General features: G+C 39.1%; 1 protein-coding gene across 1 annotated transcript; it reads right to left on the bottom strand.

The window, feature by feature from the left end:
* Positions 1–1021: 1021 nt before the first annotated feature.
* On the bottom strand, positions 1022–23438 carry LOC148836292 (interferon alpha/beta receptor 1a-like). Its single transcript, XM_088913262.1, has 7 exons — positions 23151–23438; positions 14660–14786; positions 14094–14278; positions 11610–11770; positions 7341–7500; positions 4646–4803; positions 1022–3445 (listed from the first exon to the last, which is right to left on the bottom strand). The coding sequence occupies exons 1-7, from the start codon at positions 23209–23211 to the stop codon at positions 3110–3112; spliced, it is 1188 nt and encodes a 395-aa protein (XP_088769388.1). The 5' UTR covers positions 23212–23438; the 3' UTR covers positions 1022–3109.
* Between the last annotated feature and the right edge of the window lie 1637 nt (positions 23439–25075).

The following is a 25075-nucleotide window of genomic DNA, read 5'->3' as shown; positions in this document are numbered from 1 at the left end:
TTAGACTGAACTGTAAATGTTTGATATCTACCATCAAATCTGAAGGCGTCAAATTATGAAGAATGTCATTATACGTCTTGTTTAATGATTGTTAGATACAAACCCAGTAACAGCACTACAAACCACCTCTTCTTTAAAAATTTTACCAGGCTTACTACTTCATTGTAATTAGGAACTATTTTATATATAACCTACTTGATGTTATCCCATGTACAGTACTGCATAATTAGATCAATTATATCTACAGTATGTGTAAAAAGTCTTGAGGTTCTGTGAATCACCAGCTAGGTAATCAGATTGTTTTGGCACACCCTTGTTGAGAACTCAACATTATTGATAAAACATGGACAGAATATGCTGTTCATTGTTAGACTTCCCATTGGAAATGGAATAAATGTTTTAACTGAGAATTAAAATCACAACATGGACAAATCAAAATTATTTTTATTACAGAAGAAAATCAAATGACAATAGAATTATTTATAATAGTGGAAGAACTGGATTACAATGAATACTATTCTGGACTGTATAAGCTGAAAACATATGAAGAATGGTTTCTTGGGAAGTCCAAATAAGTTAATTCCATGCTGAAAGGCAAGAAAAACACATTTTGGTTATAAAACCTTCTTCAGATGACCACACCTGGTCTTCACACCAAAAAAGGCTTCACAGCTGAAACACTGTGCTTTTTTTCTTTAGCTTTCAGCATGGAATGAACATTTACATGTTTGTTGCAGCCTACACTTTTTTATATGTTATTACTGCCCGACTTCTGTGCAGTTTTCAATTCAGATCAACCCTGGAGCAGATGAACTGTCCTGTATAAGAGACAGCAGAACACTTTCAATACTTCATTGACACAGCTCATACATGAGCAATAAGAAAAAGACATTAAATAAATTCTTATTGTAAATTTGCTTTCATTATTAACTTGTGATACACTTATGGTTTTGAGTTATATACTTTTGTTGCTAATTAATGTAGTCAGAACAAATAAATGACTGACAAACCCAACTATGTATTTGCATTAAAGATGTTTATTTAAAAGGAAAAATATAATTAAATTACAGGTGATAAAAATTAGCCAGTTGCAAGTGTTAAATACTGTATGTGGAGGCATACATGCTAAACATTTTGGAACCACAGAACTTGCTCACTCTAAGATGTTTATCTCTCTCTCTTATTACTTGTTCATTCTTACTGATTGAATTGCAATGTCAAACATCATACAGTATGTGTTCATCTTCAAGTTGGGTAGGAAAAAAAGAAGCAGAATTCCACCTTCTAATAATTCCAGATAAGTGTAGACAGAATTATAGATAAAATATTAATGTTTTCTATACGGGTTTTATATGGCTCTCAAAATATCTTAACTCACAGCTTATATCTACTAAAAGGTACAACAAAAATTAAACAAGAGTAGTCAACAGCCTACTTCTAAACATATCACAAATATAAACAAAATAATTAAATTCACACAACACAATAGCAATTTAAGTGGAGAAGTGCAAATTTAAGTACACCATGCTTGTCTAAAGTGATTCAATTTGCGCATCACATATTACAACAAAATCCCAATACAATGACAGGCACAGTTATTAGTGCTACTTTCACAAATGTGAAAGCCATTGAGTTTGTATCAAACCCAAAACTACTACAAAAGTTATTAACATGAAAATCCATTGCTGAACTGCAGTGGGATCAAACTTGTTTTAATTTGGAACATCGCGGATAAGATCTCCACAATGTTTCAATGCAAAAACATGACAGAAGTAAAGCCTTAAACATGATTAACAAAACAGCTTTATCTGTGAAAGTGCTGATATTGCCAAATTTCTAGGTTCAATTACATTGCATTTTTGGCACTCTGTAAGGCATTCATAAGATATTTTGAAAGGTGTGAATATTTCAAAGTATAAAAGAAACAATTTTAGTCATTTACAATTTGCTCTGACTCCTGTAAATTTCCTGTAAAGTGTTCACAAGAACTCTCACAATGGCATACGAAACCTTGAATTTAAATTAAGAAAAACTATTGCTAAATCCTTCAAAAATACCTAAATGTTAATTTATTTTAGCAAGTTGCCATGAACATCATTTAGAGGTATTGTATGAATCAAGTTACACCTTATTTCCAAAAAACAGCTTCTCCAAGTGCATTTTCAGACACTGGCCATGTTCATAATGGCCAGTTTATCAGGAGCTTTTTACCTGGATTGAACCAAAGAAAGCTAAGTTAAACTGTGCCTAAGACAAGAAACATACAGTACAAATATTTCCACAAATATCCTTACCTGCATCATAACTCATCCTGAAAAAGAAATATTGGAAGTATGGAATATGGAAATATTTAAATGAACTCACTTATTTTTTCTTACAATTACTGCAAAACACTGCTTCCCAGACAGCTTCAGTGTCTGAAGAATATTTCCCTTCTAGCTAGTGACAGGGAACCTTTCAAAGCCTTCTGCTGTTGTCTGCTGGTCTGGAGTTTTCTTACTCCAACCATTTCATTGTCCAAAAAAAAACAAGCGAAAAACAGTATGGCTTGATATTAGCCATTGGCAGATTTATCACCTTAATATATTTATAATTGCTTTTAGAAAATAGAGAGCAAATTATGAACAAAAAAACAGAAAATTAATCTGTTAAGTGAAATATAATGAAAATTCTCTTTGCAGTTCTAAAATAAAAGTATTCCCTTATGTTTTAGCATGTGCATTATTTTTTCTCATTCCAATAGGCACTATCTCAGTGCCCTCCAGCTTTTCCAGATCCAGTTTTTCTCCTGGCGAACCAAAACAGCAAACTACCTAGAGCTCTTGCACTGCAATTCCAGTCTCCCTGCCAGAGAAGTCATCCGCTCTTGAGAGCTCGCTGCTGAATCACAATAGTCCCAGACACAGTATGTCCACCATAACTACCACCTTCACAGTCACTGAATGGCCAGCTGTCACATTCTGAACAGTGGTTCAGACAAGATAAAAAATGCAAACAGAAGAGTACAAACAGAGGCTCAATGATCACAGTGCTGTACAATTAAGATAGCCTTCTGAAATTGTTTCTTTGTTGAATGTACAGTGTGATTTTTTTTCTCCAGGCATGGATATCATACTTTTATTGTACAATTTGTATGTGTGGACAGTTTATTTTTTTCCAGAAGGTCTGTATCCTCTCCTTTCCCTGTATCTTCTTCCTGGAGACTCCATTTTAATTTTGTATCCAAAGGTACCCCTGATCCCTCCGCTGCAGAGTAAACTCCCGAGTCACCGCTGTCCTGCCGGCTGTGTTTGACAACATCCACCTCAGTCAGAGACAGGCTGCTCAGGGAGACATTGGTGTTCTCCTCAGGGACAACGTCCAGCATTTGGCAGCACAGCTCCAACTCGGACTCCACTGTCAGCAGCTGCGGAGTGTCTGAGCTCAGAGACGAATCTTCCAAGCACTGGAATTGGATCAACCAAGAAACAAGACTCACTACTGTGTCTATATTTGCTCAAATAAAACTTTCATAATGGTTCATGACTTCAAAATCCAGCGCTATTGCAAAAATAACAGATAATATCCTATTGTCCTATAACTTAACAGTCTCCAATACACCTTTCTGCTGCCTGATCCGCCCCACCATTACTTCTCTTTTATACATTTTATACATTAGAAAACCCATTCAATTTTGCTGTAGCCAGCAACAAAAGCTTTAGCATTAAAGTTTATAACATTTACCATCAGTCATGTGCCCTCCTTCTAGCAGCTCACCTTAAGGTGATTAAGAGTAACAGTGTGAATGAAGTACATGTTTGCCCAGTTTCCGAGGCAACATTTCCCAGCCTGACCTGTTTACACTCAGCTGGGAATGCAATGACAATAGAGCGACCACTGGAGTGATGCCAAATAGACTATTGCGTGAATACTTAACCATTTGTATTGTAATTGCATTATGTTAACTTTCTGGACTGTGCAAAGGTATATACCTGTAAGTGAGTGACTACTAAGGAAATATACAGCTAGAGTACACATCTGAATATAAACATAAGGTGTATGTTTCACAGTTTCACTTAGGGTGTTGATAAACCAGGATTGCTATAAGATAAGATCACTTTATTAGCCATAGACAATTTCTTGCATTAGGAATTAGTCTTTTCACATACCCCAGCTTGCTCTCCATGAGACACACAGACAGGGAGAGAAGCTTGGGGTCAGAGAGCAGGGTCAGCCATTGTACAGCGCCCCTGGAGCAGCTGGGGTTAAGGGCCTTGCTCAGGAGCCCAACGGAGTAGGATTCCTCTGCCGGCCGCGGGATTTGAACTGGCAACCTTCCAGCCACTGACGCAGATCCTAAGCCGCAGAGCCACCACTCCAGTACAAAGACTGCTCAAACTGAGTTCATTCCATCTCCACAAAACCTGCCAGGGCTTGTGCAGGAACTCAGGTGCTATCTAAAACAGTACTGTTACAAGATTAATCACTGAGTCACTTCTCCACCCCTTGCTGGAACTTGCTTAACAGTCACTTGAGGCCTACATCCATAGTGTCACCTGCACCTGCACTGTCTTGTGCATCATGCTGTGAGAGGAAGCGAGAGGGAACTGAGCCCTTCTCCAATGTCACCAAGGCAGGCAGACCAGTATTATGAGGGGGGTCTTACCTCTCGTATGTTAGCAGGCAGTTCATACGAGGGGAAGCATGCCTTCCGGACGGTTCTGTAGGATTTATAGAAACTGAAGAAGCACAGCAAGATGATCCCACAGGACACCACCATAGCCAGCAGAAAGACAAGCCCTATCAGCCAGGGTGGGGCATGACCTGAAAAGACATGATACAGAAACACTCAATGTAATAGCTCAGGGCCCTTTGTGCTCACTCAACTACATCTATGCTTTGAATCAGAGGTTATGAGCGGCATGTTTTAGTTTTTAGGATCTTACAAAATCAACTTTAAACATTGCAAGGGTCTTTCATTCTATTTATCTGATGCTTTTATCCAGATCAATTTACATTTGCACCCATTTACACAGCTGGGCATTTTGCAAGTGCAGTCTAACTGAAGTAGCTTGCTCAAGAGTATAACAGCTGTGTCCCACCTGGGAAGTGAACCCACAATCTTCTAGTAAAGAGGCCAGAGCCCTGACCACCAATTTCAAGGTTAGTGCTGCCTTGAAATGAAAACACCAATTTTACATACTTAAAACTTGTGTCTAAATAACCCAGAACAAAACACATTAACTTGACAAAAATGCAGGTAGTATCACATTATTATATGATTATTGTATATTGCAGAATATCTCTGTAATACCACACTCTCAAAGATGTAGAGTAGAGATCATTGACCTTGGTTTCTAAAAGAATGAGAGCACCCAAATTGTGCCAGGATAACAAGCACCACAATTACAGAACTTTCACTGTCGGAACCGAGCACTCCAGGGTGTACAGTTCTTAGGTTGATGCCATATGTGCACTTGTTCTTTTTTTCAAGAAGTGGAGAATGTTTCATCTCACCATATCGCGTTTCTCCACTTCAATAATATATTGCCTGCAGTATATTCACTAGGTTGTAAGTTGCCAGGTGCGATGTGTGGTTTTCCGCTCTGTGGAGTTTCTGGTGGATCATTGTTAATTAAACAAGCTACTTGTGCCCCATGTTGTAATTTGCAGTCAACAATCAGCACTTGCTTGTCTGTTTTGCCTTACATTTTAAATTAATGCATAGACAAATATCCTAGAGCACTTCCACTCACTGTTACCCTTTTCTGCTGTCCAGCGTTGTTATACATGACCTTAAACATGCTGGAATGTTACTTGCTTAATTAAATGCCTATAATATATTTACCCAGATCCACTCCTGTGTCCATTACCTGTATATACAGTTGGATGCAAATGTTTGGGAACCCCTGGCCAAATTACATGTTTTGTTGATTTTTTAAGTGAAAAGAAGCTAACACAACCTCTGCAGCAAACAAACTTAAACTTGACATATTTCTGCAAATATTAATGCACAGTTACTGTTTATTTGCTAAATTTAAGGGATTGGAAAAAATAAAACATTAAATGTGACATGTGTAAAGATTTGGGCACCCTTCTAGTTGATCCACTAGTGTTACATTTTTTGTAAGGTCTCAGAATTTAATTGACTCATTAAGCCTAAATCTAAGTCAGGTGATGACAATTCCAGAGCTTACACTCAACAACCATGGACTCCTATAAGCAGCTGACTTGAGGTTCAGAAAATAGCAAAACTCCCATATCACTGCAAAGGACCTGCAGGAAGGTTAAGCTGGTACAGGAGTAGTAGCACAAGCGCTGCTTGCACAAACATGATCTGCATGGAAGAGTCATCAGAAGGAAACCTTACCTGCAATCTCATCACAAAAGTCAATGTCTGAAGTATGCAACACAACACCTAAGTCAGAGGCATTTTGAAACCAAGTGCTGTGGTCTGATGAAGTAAAAATTCATTTGAAGAGAAGAACACCTTGTCAACTGTTAACCATGGGGGTGGATCTATTATGCTTTGGGCTTGTGTGGCAGCCAGTGGCACCGGAAATGTTGTGTGGGTAAAGGGAAGAATGGATTCTACTAAGTATCAACAAATCCTGTTAGCTAATGTCCCACAGTCAGTGAAGAAACTGAAGCTGAAAATAGGTTAGATATTACAACAAGACAATGATTCAATTCAATTTATTTTTATATAGCGCCTTTCACAACAAGGTTGCCCCAAGGCACTTAATGCAAGTAACCATATATTTTGAGGCTAGCTATTACAACTAGACAATGATCCAAAACATACCTCAAAATCAACCATGAACTACTTCAAGAGATGAAAGATTAAGGTTTTGGAATGGCCTTCACAGTCCCCAGACCTGAATATTATTAAAAATTTGTGCGTACATCTCAAACATGCAGTGGATGCAAAATGACCTAAGAATATTTCTGAACTAGAAGTGTTCTGCAAGGAAGAGTGGGGAAAAAATTCCTAAAGCTAGAATAGAAAGACTGTTAGCTGGCTACAAGAAACGTTTGGAGGCTGTGATTTCTGCCAAAGAGGTGTTACCAAGTACTGACTGATAGGGTCCCCAAACTTTTGCACATGCCACATTTACTATTTTATTTTGTTTAATCTGTTAAATTCAGCAAATAAATAGTAACTGTGCATTAGAATTTGCAGAAATATGTCAAGTTTAAGTTTGGTCGCTGCAGTTGTGTTAACTTCTTTTCACTTAGAAAATCAACAAAATGTAATTTGGCCAGGGGTGCCCAAACTTTTGCATACAACTGTATGTTGTAAATTTTTAAGGAAAGCAGATTCGAATGATTCAATTGACATTTTGAATCTTAATCTTTACCATCATCTTCAGTCTGGCGGCACATCACAGGACTGAACTTGCTTCTCTTGTTAAGGTCACTTTCCAAGGCTTGCACCCTCACACAGTACACTGTCCAGTATTCAAGACCTGATATAATGATCATGTTATTTTGCGTCTTAATTTTATGGATTGGTGAAACCTATAAGAAATGGGAGAAAAAAAATACACCATTGTTATTCCTAGCAATTACTCAACAAAAAGGCTCCTGGAATACCAACAGTAAAAAAAATGCCAAAGAAAGCAGTACAAAATAAATAAAAAAAGAATTAAAAGTTAAACATGCTTTGACCTTTAAATAATGCTAGTGAATAATGAGAACAAAATAAAGAACAAAAGAACAAAACAGAGAATAGGAACAAACTTTACACATTATATAGTTTTGATGAATTCTAAAATTCAAAGCTCTGAAAACATAAGATAAGTTACAGATGAGAGTAGATCATTTGGCCCACTTAGCCCATTTGATACTTAACTAGTTGATCTGAGGATTTCAACCAACCTTTATGGAAAGAAGCATTTATGGTATCAGCTTCAGCAAAATAGCTGGGTAGCTTGTTCCATACGCCTACATCCCTTTGTGTATCTCCTGATCTTAGTTTTAAAATATCCCTCCCTATGTATTCCACCTGTGTCCTCTGGTTCATATACAGTATCACTGCTGATTCTGAAGATGTTTACTGGGTTGACTTTGTCAATGCCTTTGGGAATTTTGAAATTATCAAAACAAAGGCTTAAATAATGATACTCTGAAGCTCCAACATGGGACTTGTGTCTGCACTTTCACAGGGTCTTTCCTGGTGGGAACAGCTATGACTCTTGTCCCTGTTCAAAAAAGGTTAATTTTTCATGGATACAGTACATTATTCAGGAATTGTAGAATGTGTAGCCAGCATTTCACATATTACAATTCACAAGGAAACAAACAAAGCTGTGTGAAACCTCAGGTCTGAATGGATGGTGAAAATTAGACCTGGGGTTATTCAATACTGTTTGCAGCAGATTTCTCATAATCCTGATATCAGACATTTAACAGTATAATAAGGCTTTTGATGCAGGGTTCAGGTGATTATTAGTGACCTTGAAACCAGGTGTCTTTTTTTTGCAAAGTGAAAAAAATAGCATTATGAGGCCACTTTTCGCCCGCCTTCCTCAAACACCCATTGAAGTGTGCAATCAAATTTCTTAAAAGTCTGGATAAAATGATATCTCTCTTAGTGAAGAGCTAGCCTAAATGTGATGAACATAACCTCCATTTTCATTGTTTTTGACTATCAATTAAGTAAAAAGCAGTTCTGTTGGTGGCATGTTTTTTTTTTCAAAAATGTGACTGCTGGCAAAAAGCTTTTCCAGACACAAACATTCTGAATTTAGGAACAACTTTAAGTAGGAATAACTTGTATTTTAGTGAAAAATAGTGCAAACTGCTGTCTAATTCTGAAAAACAATTGGCAGCCGATACACATTACAAAGCAGTGGATCAATTTGTTAGTAGGGGTGAGAAAAAAAATCGATTCTTAGATGCATCGTGATTCTCCCTTATGATTCTGCGTCGATGCACAAAACTCCATAATCGACCTTTTAACATGCACAGTACTAAACATTTTAGGTAAAAACAATAAAACTTAAAAGTAAAAGACAAATAGAGCAAATAATAAAGGTTTAGTTTTTGGACTTAAGATAAAACTAATTGCGTTGTGAACGTCAAGACGTATAGGTTGACAAGTGCGCCATGCTTACATTTGAACGAAGCTAAGCTACCCAGTTTGTAAAGATGGACAAACTCCGGCCTGCACCCTCCGCTTGGAAAGCCACTATATGGCCACATTTTGGATTTTATTAAGTAAAAGGTAAAAATGAACTAGATACGAGCCATGCAGTGTGGCAGCTGTGTCATATCAAGATAAAATATGAATACAACGAACATGCGAAATCACATTCACGTTTCCATCCAGAGTTGGAGGAAAACCGGCCTGTTCTTGTTGCTGCCGAACAGAGAACCCTCGAGCAAGTGTCACAGCTTCCACATAGCCTGGAAAGGGCAAAGCAAATCACCAGGTCTATAGCAAGTTTTATCGCAAAAGATTTGCATCCCTATGTCCTTGTTGGTTGTCCAGGCTTTTGTTGAATGTTGCAAACATTGGAGCCGAATTACAACATACCGTCTCGGCGTCGTTTTAGTGAAACTAACAATCTACAATGACACCAAAACCCACTGAAGAAAGCAAATAGGGTGATGCGTGGACATCCATTACAACAGAATGCTATAACTCTATTACCGCGCACTACATCACCGATGAATAGCAGCTCGTGTCTCATGTACTCCAGACTAGAGCAATGTATGAGAGCCATCCACATGCGAACGAGGTCAAAATGTTGCAGAACACTGCAGAACAATGGCAGCTCATGACAGAAGATTTCGTTTTGGTGACTGACAATGTCTCATGGCTGTTGCTGCACAGCTGGCTAAATTCCTACACATGAGATGTTATGCCCACACACTGAATTTGGCGTCTTAGTTAGCGCTCAAAAAAAAAAATCATCATGTATAGAAAAAAAATCGAGATGCATCAAGAATCGATTTATAATTGCACTGTGGCACCCTGGATCGAAATCGAATCATGAGGTACCTAGAGATTCCCACCCCTATTTGTTAGATGATAAAATTCTTCATTTTCACACTTTCTAAATCATTCATTGCTGCTATTTCTGCAACTTCCATCACGGGATGCAAATGGCCCATGTTACTTTTTTATTAGCTTATTGTATCATTCTACGCTTGTGCTGGCATTTAATTGCAGTAGCACACTTCAGTCTGGTGTTAAGTTTCTAAATGGTCTGTATTCTGCCATCTCTTCATCTGCTCTGAACTGCACTTTTTTCAATTCAGATCCTATGCTGTTCTGATTCAGTGTGGATATCAGCTGACATCGATAATCAAAGCATGTGCTTATATCATACACTGCAAGAATCGAGGTAAACTGAAGACTAAGGTCCAGGTTCCAACAAACATTTGACCCAGCTACCCACCACAAGCTTAGTCAGTACATGGCACCTCCACCAGGACCAGCAGGCAGCAGATAATTCACTTTTCTGATACACACACCAGCATCACAAATAAGAACTATGTTGTGTTATACAAATGACAAAGTTCAGGTATCTGTGAAGCACAAGTCTCTTTATTACATATGCATATGGAAGTCTGGCTTGCAACCACCAGACTTAATAAATATATAGCTGAAGATGGTCCTTTATACCTTAAAACAAAAATAGTTACCATGACACATTCTAAACAAATGATAAGACAGCAACACACGCAAATTAATTATATCTAAATTGCAGACTGGACAACGGTTAGTTCTTTTCATGTTCTGGGCGTACAGCCAGCTTACATGCCCTTTATCTTACTGACCAAGGACAGGCAGCATCTTTATATATTTGAGCGCAAAGCCAACTTCAAGACACTAGACCGCATAGTTTGCAAAAAATACGAAAACAAGAAATGATATTATGTCACTTCCCAGGTGGCTCTCTTATCTCTTCAACTATATGACGTCAAGCTTGTCAGTCTGTAGCTGTAGTAACAGCGGTGTACATTAAAAGCGGTGTACGTCCAGAGGACGGGAATAAGAAGTGCCGATCAAATGCACTAACAATAAAATACAGAGTTATGAAACCATTCTACTAAACTACAAAATACAATTAACACCATCTCTCTCTTATTAATATTCATATCTAGGCATTTGTTTTCAACATTTTCACATTCTGAAACAAATTTTCCAATGATGACACAAATCTAAAAATGTCAGATGCCCATAGATAGCACAGGTCATTCCCAGAGAATTTTCAGTGCCGAGAAGAGCAGCCTTCCTGTTGTCACCCTCAATTCACCACCCACCTCCCAAACCGAGAAAAAAAAAACTTTCTCTGAAAAGTATCTCAGCTTTGGCAGGTGGTTTCTGTATCTTTGATGAAGGAAAAAAAAAATCAAGCTCTCAATTACAGCTAAGCAAACATAAGACAATGCATGCCAACACTAACAGGTTCATTTCCAGGTCAGTGTTAGTATTTAAAGTTTTAAGTGCACCTTTTGATAGGTCTGTTTTTTATTTTTAATTATTCCTTCACATGTTACTTTCCAGATTCAGACAGGATACAAATGCAGAGCACAGTCTAGACTGGTGCCAGCATTTTGTGATTGGGGGATATGTTAGTCCCAATACCACCACCAGGTATGGGATAAGGACATACCTTAGATTGCGATTCAGCTTTCCAGTACTCTATAAGGTAGGTTAAATCCCTCACTTTGTCCCTCATGGATGTGTTGTCAGTGGTCATGGGATCAGTCAGTTTCACCTCCAGCATCCCTCTTACGGATGTCACTTCCACTTTTGAAGGTGGACCCAAATCAGCTGAAAAAACAACAACATATTGCTAGTGAAACCACTAGATCTCTCACTGTAGAGATATGCAGCACCCACACCAGGACTACCACTGTTCTCAACATCTATCAATTACATAGATTTCAATAGAGTTACTAAACTATTCAAGCTGGCAGACGACACCAAACTAATAGGAATAGCAAACACTGTAAAAGCAACAAACAGAATTCAAAATGATTTAGATAAAATTCAAGGCTCGGCAAACACCTCACAGATGTAGACAAAAACAGGATTTTGCTTGCAAGTAGTAAAAACTAAATCAGAAACGCTGAGCTAGAAAATGAGAATTAAAAAGTCTTAAATATTTATGTTTATATCATGTACATCTTCTGGAATGTGGGGAAGGAATTTAAAAGACAGACAAAATGCTGGGACACGTAATAGCAGAATTTAAATCAATTTAGGAACCAAACTTATATAGACCTTAACAAACAAGTGTACGAGGGAACCTGACACAAGTATTTAAAATCCTCAAAGGCATTAAGTCAAACCAGTGAACTTCAGAATCAACAGTGAAACATGAACCACAGAATACAAGTGGTAACTATGTACATTTAAAACCGAGAACAGGATGTCATATCCTGGCTAGGAATGGCTTGCAGTATTCCCACAAGTGTTCCTCCATCAGCTCAGCGGGTGAGGACTGGCTTGGCACTTTTGTCCATCTGACTGCCTGTGTATCAATCAAACAGCCAATCATCCAAATACTGTCACAACATGCTGTACCTCAGGGCAGCGGGGGTGGATGCAGAGGTGTTAGGGACACAAGAGCAAAAGTGTCACAATCCAGGAGAAGGAGCCAGCACTTCTGTCAGTAAACAGGCTGGCCCTGACCAGGGTCAACCTGAAGCGGGACTGTCCTACTGCTAGTGGCCAGACTCTAGAAGCAGGGAATAAAACTGGTAACGCGTCAGAGACTGGGCCAAGAGTGTCAAAGCAGGTTCCCAACCTCTTGTCCACTCTCAGCAGTCTGCATCCTCTGGACTGCACAGGAACGGACAGAGCTGCCACATGGAGTCCAGGAGAGACAAGGAAACAGAATAACAGCAATAGAAAAGACTCCATTGAGAAGCTGTATGGTGGCTCAGGAGATAAAAGGCTTCAGGAACTAAACAGGGTCTTCTGAAACTGTGTGATCTCTGTTATTCCGCTGCTGCTGTAGAACAGATCTGTGGTGAAATGACAGGTTGAAGCCAACCAAGGGCAGGGGCTCTTCAGGCATTAATGCAGCTAGCTGGTGTATGGCAGAGAGAGAGGAAGCAGGCAGGCTTGGTGAGGGTGTAAAAGAGTCCAGCGGATAAAGACTTCAGAAGTAGAAGTAGCAGCTTGTCGGAGTGAAGGTGAGTCTCCCCTGGATCAATGCTCGCAGAAGGAATAGAAAAAGTCTTTTGAATAGATTAAGTGAATAATACTCTCTAGTAGCTCAATGTTGGAGCAATGCTGTAGTGGAGAAAGCCTGCCTTAAATAGCCTAATGAGCTGATTGAGAGGAAGACTGGCTACCTAATTGGAAAGCAGCTGGTTTAATAAAGAGACATCCTAATCTCGTTCACACAGGGTCAGAGGAAGGCTGATAACTGAGGGACACCTGCTGCTCCCAGCCCAGGTGTAACAATTTATCAGTAAAGCCAGGAGCTACAGTATGCATACCTGTCTTCTCAGCAACTGCTGCAAAGCAAAGTGTGGCAACCAGCAACTGTGACTGTGACATGCTCTATTATGATGCAGGATGCACATCTTTACCCTTTAAGGGCTGTGGGAGTATGGAACATAATGTTGTTGAAGCTGATGAAGCCTGGCTTCTTTTAAGAACTGGATGGACGAGATCTTCAGAACAACTGAACTAACTACTGAATAGGCCACATGGATCGATGGAATCTTGTTTGTAACTTTAGGTTCTTATGTTCCAAATAAATATTATTAACAGTTTTGTCATTTGTAGACGCCAATAAAAATATGGTATTTGACAGTAATAAAATTTTAAATGTAAACATTTACACAGAACTGCAAACTGAAAAGCAACGACATAAAAAGACAAGTATAATTAGATAATAAAGATCCCAGAATCACAAAAATAGAAGCTGAAGCACTTCTACAAGCTTCATAGAGATAACTAGGGTTTCTGGGCTCATGTTTGAATTTAGTGAGACCTACAGGTCCCCCTTCCTCGTTCTTCCATTTTCATCGAGTGCCAGTGACTGGAATCAGTTCCTGAACTGATCTGAACCTCTGACAATGGAAGTGAGTCAATAGGACAGTGGGAAAAGAGGTTTTCAATACAAAGCGAGCCTCACCATTTTTGTCAGGACAAAACTCTATTTCAGTCCAAGGGGAATGCTCTCCATTGCTATTGGCTCTGAGGCGAAGATAATATATCCCATAATAGGACAATTCAGGGGAAAAATCACACTCTGTTTCTGTGATCTCCATGCAAATCTGGGTCCATTTAATCTTCCCCCTCCTCTGCTTTTTAAAGGCCCTGAAAAAACAGAAAAGCACAGAGAAATGAAGTCGCATCACAAACAAGTCAACCTCCTCATGCAAAGTCTTTAACCTCACAAGAAGATGTTGGCATACAAATTTGTTTACTTTGAGTGCTAGTGATTCAGCTATGAGAAGTCTGACCTCTGACTATCTTGTTTGTTTCCTTTCCCTAAACTCCCATTGTGAAAAGGGTTTATTCTGTTGCTTACGCTGTTGTACCAGAGAACAAGAGCAGTGAAAGCATAAGAAACAGCAAAAAAAATGATCTAGTGAATTAAGTGACCTTGACATAACCATGGTAATCAAAAAATGGCTAAATCCATAACACCACAACAACTAAGACATAAATTAAACAAAAATGTCAAATGTTTATTACGGCAAGTATTCTGCTGTGAAGTTGGCAGTCCGGTTCGTTTGATGTTCATCCCAGTCCCACTTCATGATGTACTGAGTGTTCACGGCCTGAATTGTGATGTTCTGTGGTGTCGGCAGAAGTCCTTGAACTGAAACATAAAACAACAAGCATCTGCTTTTAGCAATGAGTTCCTAAAGAACAAAATATTAAATAGACCATTATGTGTATCATTTTTGTGCGACTACACAAAAAATAAACTTGTTCTGAAATGGTAATTATTTTGCTCTCCACCTTCAGAAAAAAAAGCCACTGTCCATTAAAGTGGTCAATTTGATACGAACTGCTTTATCCATTACAGAGTCGCAGGGGAGCCAGAGCCTAACCCAGTAGGCAATGGTGAGATACACGCTAGAAGGAGCGCCAGTCCATTGCAATATACACACATAAGCACAGACACATACACAATCACACCAGGGTCAATTTTCCCCAAAATGAATTCACTTACCAGTATGCCTTTTAACTGTGGGAGGATTCTGGAGCACCCAGAGGAAAGCCACACTAACACCCTATATTTGCTCATATGTGAGCATAAACTTACTTACTGAACATCTACTGGTGTTCAGACAGGTGATTTCAAGTGACTATAAGCACAGAGACACATTCATTGTAAGTAAACTTCAGAGTGTGAAAGTAATTATTTGGCTTCATATCCCTTTGAGACAATTGCATGATGTGTGATCCATTAGGCTCACCAAACTCTCTGTGTAATAGTCAGACTTGTTTTGCTGTAGCCACTTTGAGTTCTTGCCAATTCTTGAAAAGTTCTGACTAATGTAAAACATGATAAAATGGATTTAAATAGTTCCAACTGTATCATATAATCAGATACTTGTGCCCAAGTCAGCAGTAGGTGGTCTGCAGCAACACCTACTGTTAAGATCTTAGAATTATTTTCCAGCTTAAATCACATCACATTCATTTTGAAGACAGAGGGTATATATAAGCAGTTTAGTCATCTAGCTTGCAGGTTGTTTTTCATATGTAGACCCTTACCACTATCCCTTCTGTACAGCCGTTGTTTCAGAAAAGGTGTGTGCACCCATTAATTTTACATTTGACCCAGTTATCATCCCCTAGCCATGTTTAAGTCCTACATATATACTACACTAATCCTGATAATGCGGTAGCCCTTGATTTTTTATTTTATGTCTTTCTCTTCTAGCAACAAGGTATGCACATTCAAGAATAGATGCTTTGTTTTAGGTTTTTCCTTAGTGCTGGTGTCACAGAGAGGTGACCCCTCAAACAAGAATTATTTCCTGCCTCGTATACGACTACACCACCTAGCAACACAAAGGGGGTGCTAGGCCCCCTTTACTTTACCACAGGTTCTGTTCATCTCCCAGAATCACCAATGCACACACAGACCAGCGATAAGCATTTGTATCACATCAGTGCCCTTTTTATTTTCTAAGTACATTAACATTTACTATCACCCACAGACACAACGAAAACAGCATGTGAAGCAACCAAATGTACTTCCAAGGGTCATAATGAATTCCTGAGGGTCAGCTTTCCTTTAGGTGATGAGGAGACGGCATTAAAATGTTTGGTGTCACACAGAAGGACAGCAGTGCATAGAAGAGGGATGCCACACAGTCCAATTTCCCCTGTCTACATTTGAGCTATATCAGGAGTCCTCCTTTAGGCAGCACTACTTTCCCCTTGGGTCAGTATCGACTCACCAGACCGGTTACTTTGCTCCTTGCCTCCAAGTATTAAAATCTCTGCACGGTACCTCTGTTCCTCTGCCAATGTCTCCCTTGGTCTGCAGTTCCTAGGCCAATCTGCTCTGTGGTATCACAGGCTGTGGCTTTCCTTGCGCTGCCTGTCTTGCGTCGAGGGGCTCATCAGGAGGAGAGAGCTCCGTCTGTTCAGGCTCAAATCTTTTTATCCCTTCAGATCTTTTTGTGCCATCCCCCCCCTCCAGTGGTTTTCACATTGTGAATTACAGATTAAAAATTTACATAATTTTTTATTCCCAAATTTTCAGTGCACACAACAAATTTCCAGGGTCATCTGGCATACCACCTGGGGGCACTCCGCGTACCACAGTTTGAGAAACATGGAGTTAGATGAAGAAATAAGACCAAATAACTAAACATGCAGCCAAAATTAGGAAAGAAAGGAAACATAACTGTGGTTCAAAATGACATTACAGATTGCTAAAGATCCTTTTCACAAGTTTCGTATTTCAACATGTGCTGTAAAAGTTTTACTGATTTTGCAATTCAAAGAAGGGTGGCGGAAACTGACAAATGCTTTCTTTTAAAAAAAAAAAGGTCTGTTAACTGTTTCGCAGAAAGCATCCTCCCGTTTGCCCTTTGGTTGGGTTTCTGTGATCTGATATTTTTATGACAACAATTACTGTACTTGCATTTGTGTGACTCTGGGCCTTGCCCGTCATAAAATAAGAGCACATATGCAGAGATGTTTCAGAATAAATTATGCAGTGTTTCTGAGGTAGTGCCACTTCAACCCACAAAGGACTGATGTACAATACAATGCACAAAACCACCCATGTGCACCATCCTCCCACCCTTACAAGGTATTGTGGAAGAAATGCACTTACTTGAATATGTTATTATGGAGTGAAACAGCAACAACCATGATTCGGATATGCATAAGTTCACTGAAACTAAAAATGCAATAAAAAGTTTTTATCTGAATGTGTTTAAGGTCAGTCTTTTACAGACTTAAAAACAAAAAAGTATGAAAAAAACACTTAAATAGTGCCTAAAATAGTCAATAAGAGCACATCTTCCTACATAAAAAGGCGAAATTAGTCAACCTTTCTAATAACAGATGTATATATGCCTATAGAAATCTACAAACCCTTTCTGAAGTGACACATTAAATGACCTAACTTGACCTGAAATCAAGAAACATTAAAACAGAATTTATTTATGCATCTTAGTACAATTCAGATACCAACTAACCTAATCACATCATCGGGAGGTGGGAGGAAACCCACACAGACTCAGAACATGTAACCTCCACACAGAAGGTGCTCCAGTCCATTTGCACTCAAGAGTTGTGAGGCAGCACCACTAACTGCCACAGCACTGTGTCCACAGAGTATATTTTCATTACCAATGTCTGAAACCTGACCGTATTTATCATGCCCATGCCCATGACTATTATAACTTCTTTGACAGATGTACTGTAACAACTGAATTACTATGCTGCCTCACACACTCCACTCGGGATTAATCAATTATTTTCAACAGGAAATAATTTCAAATGGTTTGAAAAACTTCGGAAAGGCATATAATTTGCACAGTACTGTATAGAGTGTTACACTAACAGGCTTTACTGAACTGTGCAAGAGTCAGTAGTTTCCCAGCTTTGAGCTTTTTTCTCTAGAAGCTGGACCAAGTTTTTCCTAGGAAAGGGAATCACTGCAAGAACTGAGTCTGGCAAGGGAATAACAGAACAGCACAATGTAATGCAAACATTACCCAAAAAAAACCTTCATGATTGTGCCTAGCTACTCAAAGTATGGATTACTAGCTTTTGTATGGACAATATCGTAGAAACAACCTCCAGTTAAAAGGAAGCAAAGTTAACAACTCATGTATAGCAATAGGAGTGAGGAGTACTAGTTTATGAGATACTTTTGGCTATTGATCTTTTATCAAACATGGAACAAATAAAGATTTTAATTAGGGCAACCTGTATGTGAAAACCTGGAAATAATGTCAATAGAAACTGCAGTGCTCCAGATCCTCACCCTGATGAGCACACTCATTGTAAATAGTATTGGTTAGATCACACCTCTGATTACTTGGTAAGGCGTAAGTGGAGTTGTAGGATAGGTCTGGGGCAAATATTTATTTTAAAAAGTTGTTTTTGTAATGCATAACATTAATGCCCAGTTTCTTCCAGAAGAAAGTGTAAACTCTTTATTTCACTTCATAAAAATTTGCATTATGGTCTCCAGTTCAACTCACCGCTTTTACGCTTATCCTGCTTTTCAGGGTAAGAGGTCTGGATACCTTGTAAAGTATAAGGTTTTCCTCTTTTTTGTGACCTATATTAAATAGAGTCCCTCAATTTCAACACAAAATCAAGTAAAATACAAAACACAATTAAATGACTAAATACTTATATACCAATTGCAAAATATTTGATACAGGTGCTTTTGCAGAGCATATTTGTTGTGCGGGAGAAGCAATTATCCACATGAAATTAACTTAAGCTTAAAATGTCTCTTTTGTTTATTTCTAGATCCCCAGTGTATCTCAATAACGAACTGCACCATGACACAAAAGAAGCAAATCTCACACTTCCATAGAAATATTATTCCGCAATGTTCCAAAACAAACTGTTCCAACTGAACAGTCCAGACAGTCCAAAAACTTAAAACTTCATGTTTACTGCATTTTAGTTAACTGGTGTGACACCTCGAAGGGGCTGTCTTAGGACAGCAGGAAGGGCAAAGGGAATAAAAGGTTCCTTTAAGTCTGTGTTCCCAATCCTGGCCCTAGTGGCCCACAGAATCAAGTTACATAATCAATCCCTTCATTGACATAGTAATAAGATTAATTTGAACTCTTTGTATTTTATAACTTCTGACTATAAACAAAATGTAACTATTAAATTTGATCTAAAAGAAACTTCTTAGATCATGCATGTTTTCAACTTTCTAATTAAGGAATGAAAACCAGCAGGTGTGGGTAACTGGAACTAGGATTGGGAACCACTGCTGTAAACAAAGGGGAACATTTCACCAAAATCTGAGGTCTTGAGACCTGTCTTTTCTGTAAATTCTGGGCCATCTATATATTAACCAATAAGTATTAAATCAAACAAAACCTTACAAAAAATGTCTGTAAACTCACTAACACTCTTTGGTTTATAAACACAAAAAAACCTTCCTAGCCCCACCCATTTTTTTGCTTTAGATTGAGGCTTAATCAACAGGGCCTGTGCTCAACAAGCTGCAAGTGCATTTCAATTAATGCTGTGATCCAGCCCAATTAACAGCAACAAGAAGAGGGTAGCAACAAGAGAGTGGGGAAAACACAACTAAAGCTCGAAATAGTACATGGGGTAAAAACTGTGTTCCTAAACCCACAAAAGACCCCTTTCAGACTTCCATATTTTATCACACTGGCCACATATACTTAGAGAACTATCGTTTTTTGGGGGTAGAATCTCATACCACATGCTTTTCATGTTAAATTAAGGCAGAGAAGATGGATTCCCATTACTATCTGTGTCATTTTCCAAAAGAGTTCATGGATCAACTAGTTGATGTTAGGATTGGATACAAAATAGCAACAAAAGCAATTCAACTAAAACAAATTGTATTTTCTATTGTGTATAGATTCATCGTTTCAGGCTAGGGGGAAGCAGTCTCTATTCTTAACACAACTAAGAGTTTTGTTCAGAAATCTTTTTAAAAACCTCACGAGAAAATAAAATCTGAACAATTCTTAACTATAGTGTAACAACACAAAACAGAACCAATGTAAGTTTTGAAAGCATCTAGCCTTGTTTTGCAAGAGGCTTACCATTTTATGGCTTCCTTCTAAACTTTCAGCAGTGCCTCAGGCAGGAAGTAAACAAAGATCACCCACAGGCTGGACACCAGCTCAAAAGAGGAACCCAGAACAATTAATTCCTGATACATAAAAGCCTCTTCACTGTCCATATTTGGGATGCCGAGTCAATCTCAGTATTCAAATCCAGACTGAAGACCTATTACTTCAGCCTAGCCTACTCAAACTTTACATTATAGCTTGCTGAAGCCATGGCTGCTGGTGCTGTTGTACATGCCATTGTGTGTCTCTATGTTGGCCCACCAGGTAGATACATCTGTTCTGACCAAACTATCCTATTCTCCTCCCCACATGTCCAGATGGAGCCCGGGCTGGGCACCATCTGAGTTGGATGCTGCATCACTGCCATGGATCCAAGAGGGACATCGTGGATATAGCTATCGTTTAGGAGGAATTTACTGGTCTACAGAGATCTGCATGGAGTACTGGCACACAGAAAACATGATGGATGTCTCCTCCGTTGTCTTCTGGTCTATTGTTCTGTATTGACAAAATGTATGGTCACTTGCATTGTTAAGCGCCTTGGGGCAACCTTGTTGTGAAAGGCGCTATATAAAAATTAACTGAAATTGGATTGAAATATCACCATTAATGACAGTTAATGTAACCTGCTTCGGGTGATAATGCTCACTATGCCCTCCCTGTCAGTTAAAGTGACTGTGACGCTGAATTGACTGTTTTGACTTTGAAATGAAAAGCAATTTCCTGATGCTTGCAACAGATATTGAGGACGCTTGCAAAACTGTTGAGGGTTCAAGCATTTTAAATATTTCCAAGTTGAAAATGTTTTGCAAATCCAATAAATCAAAATGTGTCTCTGAAAGATAGCAATAAACCGTAATCTGTTTCCATGTCCTCGGATTTTAAATTTAAGGAACTTTTGACCCTTAGTGTTGTAGATCAATCAACACTCGGTCCGAGTGCCATCAAAATACAATATTGTTTAAGATTTGGTTTTCTTGCACAGGAAGAGAGTAGCATGTTACAAAGACATTTACCTGTTTGCGTTTGTTATGGAACAGCACCCATTAATCAGTAGGATAGGGGAAAACCTGGTGGTCAAATGAGTGATTAATTCTGTTTTTTTGTTAGTCATGTAATGCTGTGCACTGTTCTGAGGAGTAAAAGGGGGCAAAGAGAGACAGCTGTTACAAAAACAGATTCTCTCATATGCCCACACTCTCACATTCACATCACGATCACTCTCCCCCTTCCCAGCAGTCCTGTTAGGTTGATTCTGGCTGCCTAACTCAAGAAATACCGTATACAGAAGAGACAATCAGTTGTCACATGCCTTCCTTCGTTTTTGCTTCGTAACTTCCTTCAATTTAAAATATCTTAGTCCCTCACCCATGTCTTAATTCTAAGTCTTCAAGGTACACAAACAGTCATTTTCAGTTTTAATAGGCAACCCAGGAATGCATTTACAATAAGTCATCTGACATACTTGTAGACATGAAAATTACTTTGGCACTGAGTCACACTGCAAATATTTACCATATTTTTAAATGAAATGAAAACAATAACACAAAATAGCCCTCTAGAAAAAAGAGGTGCAAATGTTCCAAATTTAATCTTTCGTCAGTCTCACTTTGCAACACAAAGTTTCAAAGACAGATGCAGGTGATACACGTGTTCTGTGTGATACAATAACTGTGAGGATACGAAGTTCCAAATTTGAAGAGAGGGTAATTTAAACATAACTCTGACAACTAATAAAGATTACTTAATGTCTCTGAACAATTTAGTGAATAGCATGATTACTAAAACCACTCAAAATACTTGGTTCTGTCTTAAAATCTGCTCATTTTATGTGAAGAAATAAGGGAACACCTGCATTTATCACCAACAAAGATCAGATATTCTGGTAAAAACTGAATGCTTTTATTATGATTGTGTAAGCAAATGTTGTGCTAAAACAAACGATGGAAGTCTTTCCATCCTAGTTGGACATTAGACACTATTGCTCATGGCACATCTGCATGTTGAGCTGTCTTGGTCACTGAATCGCCTTGCCAAGTGCCCCCCAACAATACATTTTCTTTACAAGTCACTGACTTCCTAGCTATGATTACAGGCAGCCACGCCTATACAGAATTTGTTCCGCGATCCTAAACATACTGAGATTTTACTTCCTCAACAAGATTCACGCCTCTGAAAAAGGCCCTTTTTCTATATACTTGGTGTCCCATATTTTTACCCATGTGTTTCCATTTATTGATTCGCTACGTGTACACTGCATATAGAGATAATCAAAAGGCATATTGATACCTTGTGGCACGTCCTCTGACATGCGACTGTGTACAGTATACACGCTAAAAGCTGGAATATGACCTTCGTGCTCATGCATGTTTAGTATTTCATCTCATCATGGGGTGGCCTGGGTCATAGGCCTAACAAACCACATTTTGCCCAGTGGCTGTCGGACGCTGCGGTATGCTGAGCTCTGCGACGCTGTACAGTATTGTCGAAACTCCTGACGCAGTTTCCCTCAGGCCGACACTGTACTCGACCAGCGGTTTTGCGCACACACTGCAGCCAGCCAGCAACACGCTTACAGTCCGGCAATCCACATCTACACGTCTAGGCGCAACTCGGGAACAGTGTTGGACGATTACCTGACCGTTTGTAATTACAGTCCCCAGTAAATTCCACCGAGCCACACAAGGTTGAAAACTATTAAACGTCTTTTTAACAGCGAAAACAGAAATATATTAGCTCACAGTGTATGATTTTAAGTCAAAGGGTCTGTGTTCGCAAGCCGTACATTAAATAGTACCCTTTTGTTTTTGTTCCTAAGCACCTGTAATGCAAATCCCTCCATGGCGAGTGCAACCCTTTTTCATAGCACTGTTAAGATTTTTTTTAAACAAAACATTACTTACCAGCATATACGTGTGCCATGACTGCCAGAAGTGCGGGCGCAAAAGTCTGAACGACCCTCATCTTCTACAACTCTCACAGCTGTTACTTTAAAACATCTCTTTCTCCGACAGCTCTAACGCTTTCCTCTCCCCACAGCAGGAAATAAGGGTAAAAAAAAAACAGCTCGGGCACTATTGACAAATACAGACGGCATATCCGGCCTATGTACTACTACAAACGAGTCTCTTCGTTCCCAAACAAGGCCGAGCTGTGGGGCGAAGTCTGCACTGCTGTGTGACATGTAACCAGAGAGTAGGAGAGAGAGAGGCAGGCTGGGGGAGGGAAGTGTTCCTCATTTCGCTTTACTGTACGGTGCAGTATCTCATTTAAAGCCATTCATATTGAATTCACTTTTTTAATCGTTTTTAGATGAATCATCTATATTATCATTAGATACTATTCTAGCACATAAATGAATCATCTTTAGTCAGTTTTTGTTTTTAGTCATTGATGTAACTTCTTGAATTTCAACAAGTTTGTTCGTGCATTTCCTTATGTGAAATGTAATTTCAGAAGCCATGAAAGTAAAAACGACTGTACCTGTATGTGCATGTACTTGGTAAGTGTAAGTATCTAGATATATGTGGTGCTGAAGAACAGGTTATACTGTATCTGAGCAGTGTTCTTTCAAAATTTTGAAAGGCATAAACAGATATCAAATGAAGTGGTTCAGGTGGGTAGCTGTGTCAGCATGCGTAGGCTGTAAAGGAACAAGTAATATTTCATAACAATTCCATGCTGAAAAGAGAAGAAAGAAAACACGTTTCGACCGTGGACCCTTCTTCAGGTGTGAGAAAGACAGAGCAGTAAGCAAAGGTAATATAGCGGGAGAACAAAAGCTGGGAGAGAGGAGGGGCGGGTGGCGAGAGCACAGACGGAGAGATTAGTGTGATCATGGCCGTCAGAGGTGAAATGAGAAACAATGGGCTTGGAGAGATCTTTAATCTTCACAGCCCTAATGTTCTCTGAAGCGGTCTCTGAGTCTCCTTCCTCTTTCCCCAATGTAGATGGCTGGGCATTTACTGCAAGAGATACAGTAAATAAGGTTGCTGGAGGTACAGTACAAGCTGTCATCTGAGTGATCTGGAATTGTCCTGAGGGGCCTTGAGTGAGTGTGGTGTTGGATGTGTACTCGCAGGTGATTCAGCGAACTCTGTTGCAAGGGAAAGTACCTGGTGTGGATGGTTGCTGAGGGTGGTCAAGGGAGCTGTGAACAAGAAGGTTACTCAGATTAGGTGGTCGGTGATATGAGATGATGGGGCAGTCAGAAAAGAGGGCCCCAATGGAGGGATCATCCTGTAGGATGGAAAAGTTGTCATTAATAGTCCTGGGGATAGGAAGTGTGTTGACGTGGTAGGGAAGCACCAAAGGAATGCGGTTGTTACGGCAGGGGTTCCTGATTGAGTTGATGGTCCGAGGGGTGTTTTGGGCTCAGGCAAGGGCCCTGTCAATAACACTGTTATGGTATCCTCTGTTGATGTTTCTGTTGGAAATCGATGTAGTCGCTGAAGAGTCGTCGTAGCCGACTAGTCATCATAGATATCAAATGAATGTTAACATTGCTTAAAACCTTTATTAAAGACTTCATTCAAACATTTGGTTCAATTTTGTTAAAAAACAGTGTCCTATCTGACATGAATACTGATTACAGAAGAGATCAGAGAGTAATCCCTGGTTCCAAGGTGTATCACAAAGTGAAGGAATCTAGTGTCTTCAGGTCAGGAATAAATTCAAAGTATTAAAAATCCTGAAAACTACTGTATTTATGAACTCCATAGGTTCATAGCTCTAATTCCCATAAACTAGAACCAAGAAGGTTTTCTGGGTCTCTTAAAATCATAATCTGAAGAACAACCTTTGAAAAGTGTTAAATTTCTCCAGTTAA

The sequence above is a fragment of the Atractosteus spatula genome, chromosome 4 (genome assembly GCF_055471065.1).
Source record: "Atractosteus spatula isolate fAtrSpa1 chromosome 4, fAtrSpa1.hap1, whole genome shotgun sequence".
Taxonomy (NCBI): domain Eukaryota; kingdom Metazoa; phylum Chordata; class Actinopteri; order Semionotiformes; family Lepisosteidae; genus Atractosteus; species Atractosteus spatula.
This window is presented reverse-complemented; position numbering and strand designations above follow the sequence as displayed.

What these genes read in the sequence shown, in the direction of transcription:
- LOC148836292 (XM_088913262.1), bottom strand. Translation starts at nt 23,211, where the DNA reads ATGAGGGTCGTTCAGACTTTTGCGCCCGCACTTCTGGCAGTCATGGCA. An exon ending in GTTTTGTCCTGACAAAAATG is followed by an intron (nt 11,771 to 14,093) that starts GTGAGGCTCGCT and finishes TTGTTTTTTCAG; the next exon opens with CTGATTTGGGTCCACCTTCA. An exon ending in TGCCTGCTAACATACGAGAG is followed by an intron (nt 3,446 to 4,645) that starts GTAAGACCCCCC and finishes ATCCAATTCCAG; the next exon opens with TGCTTGGAAGATTCGTCTCT.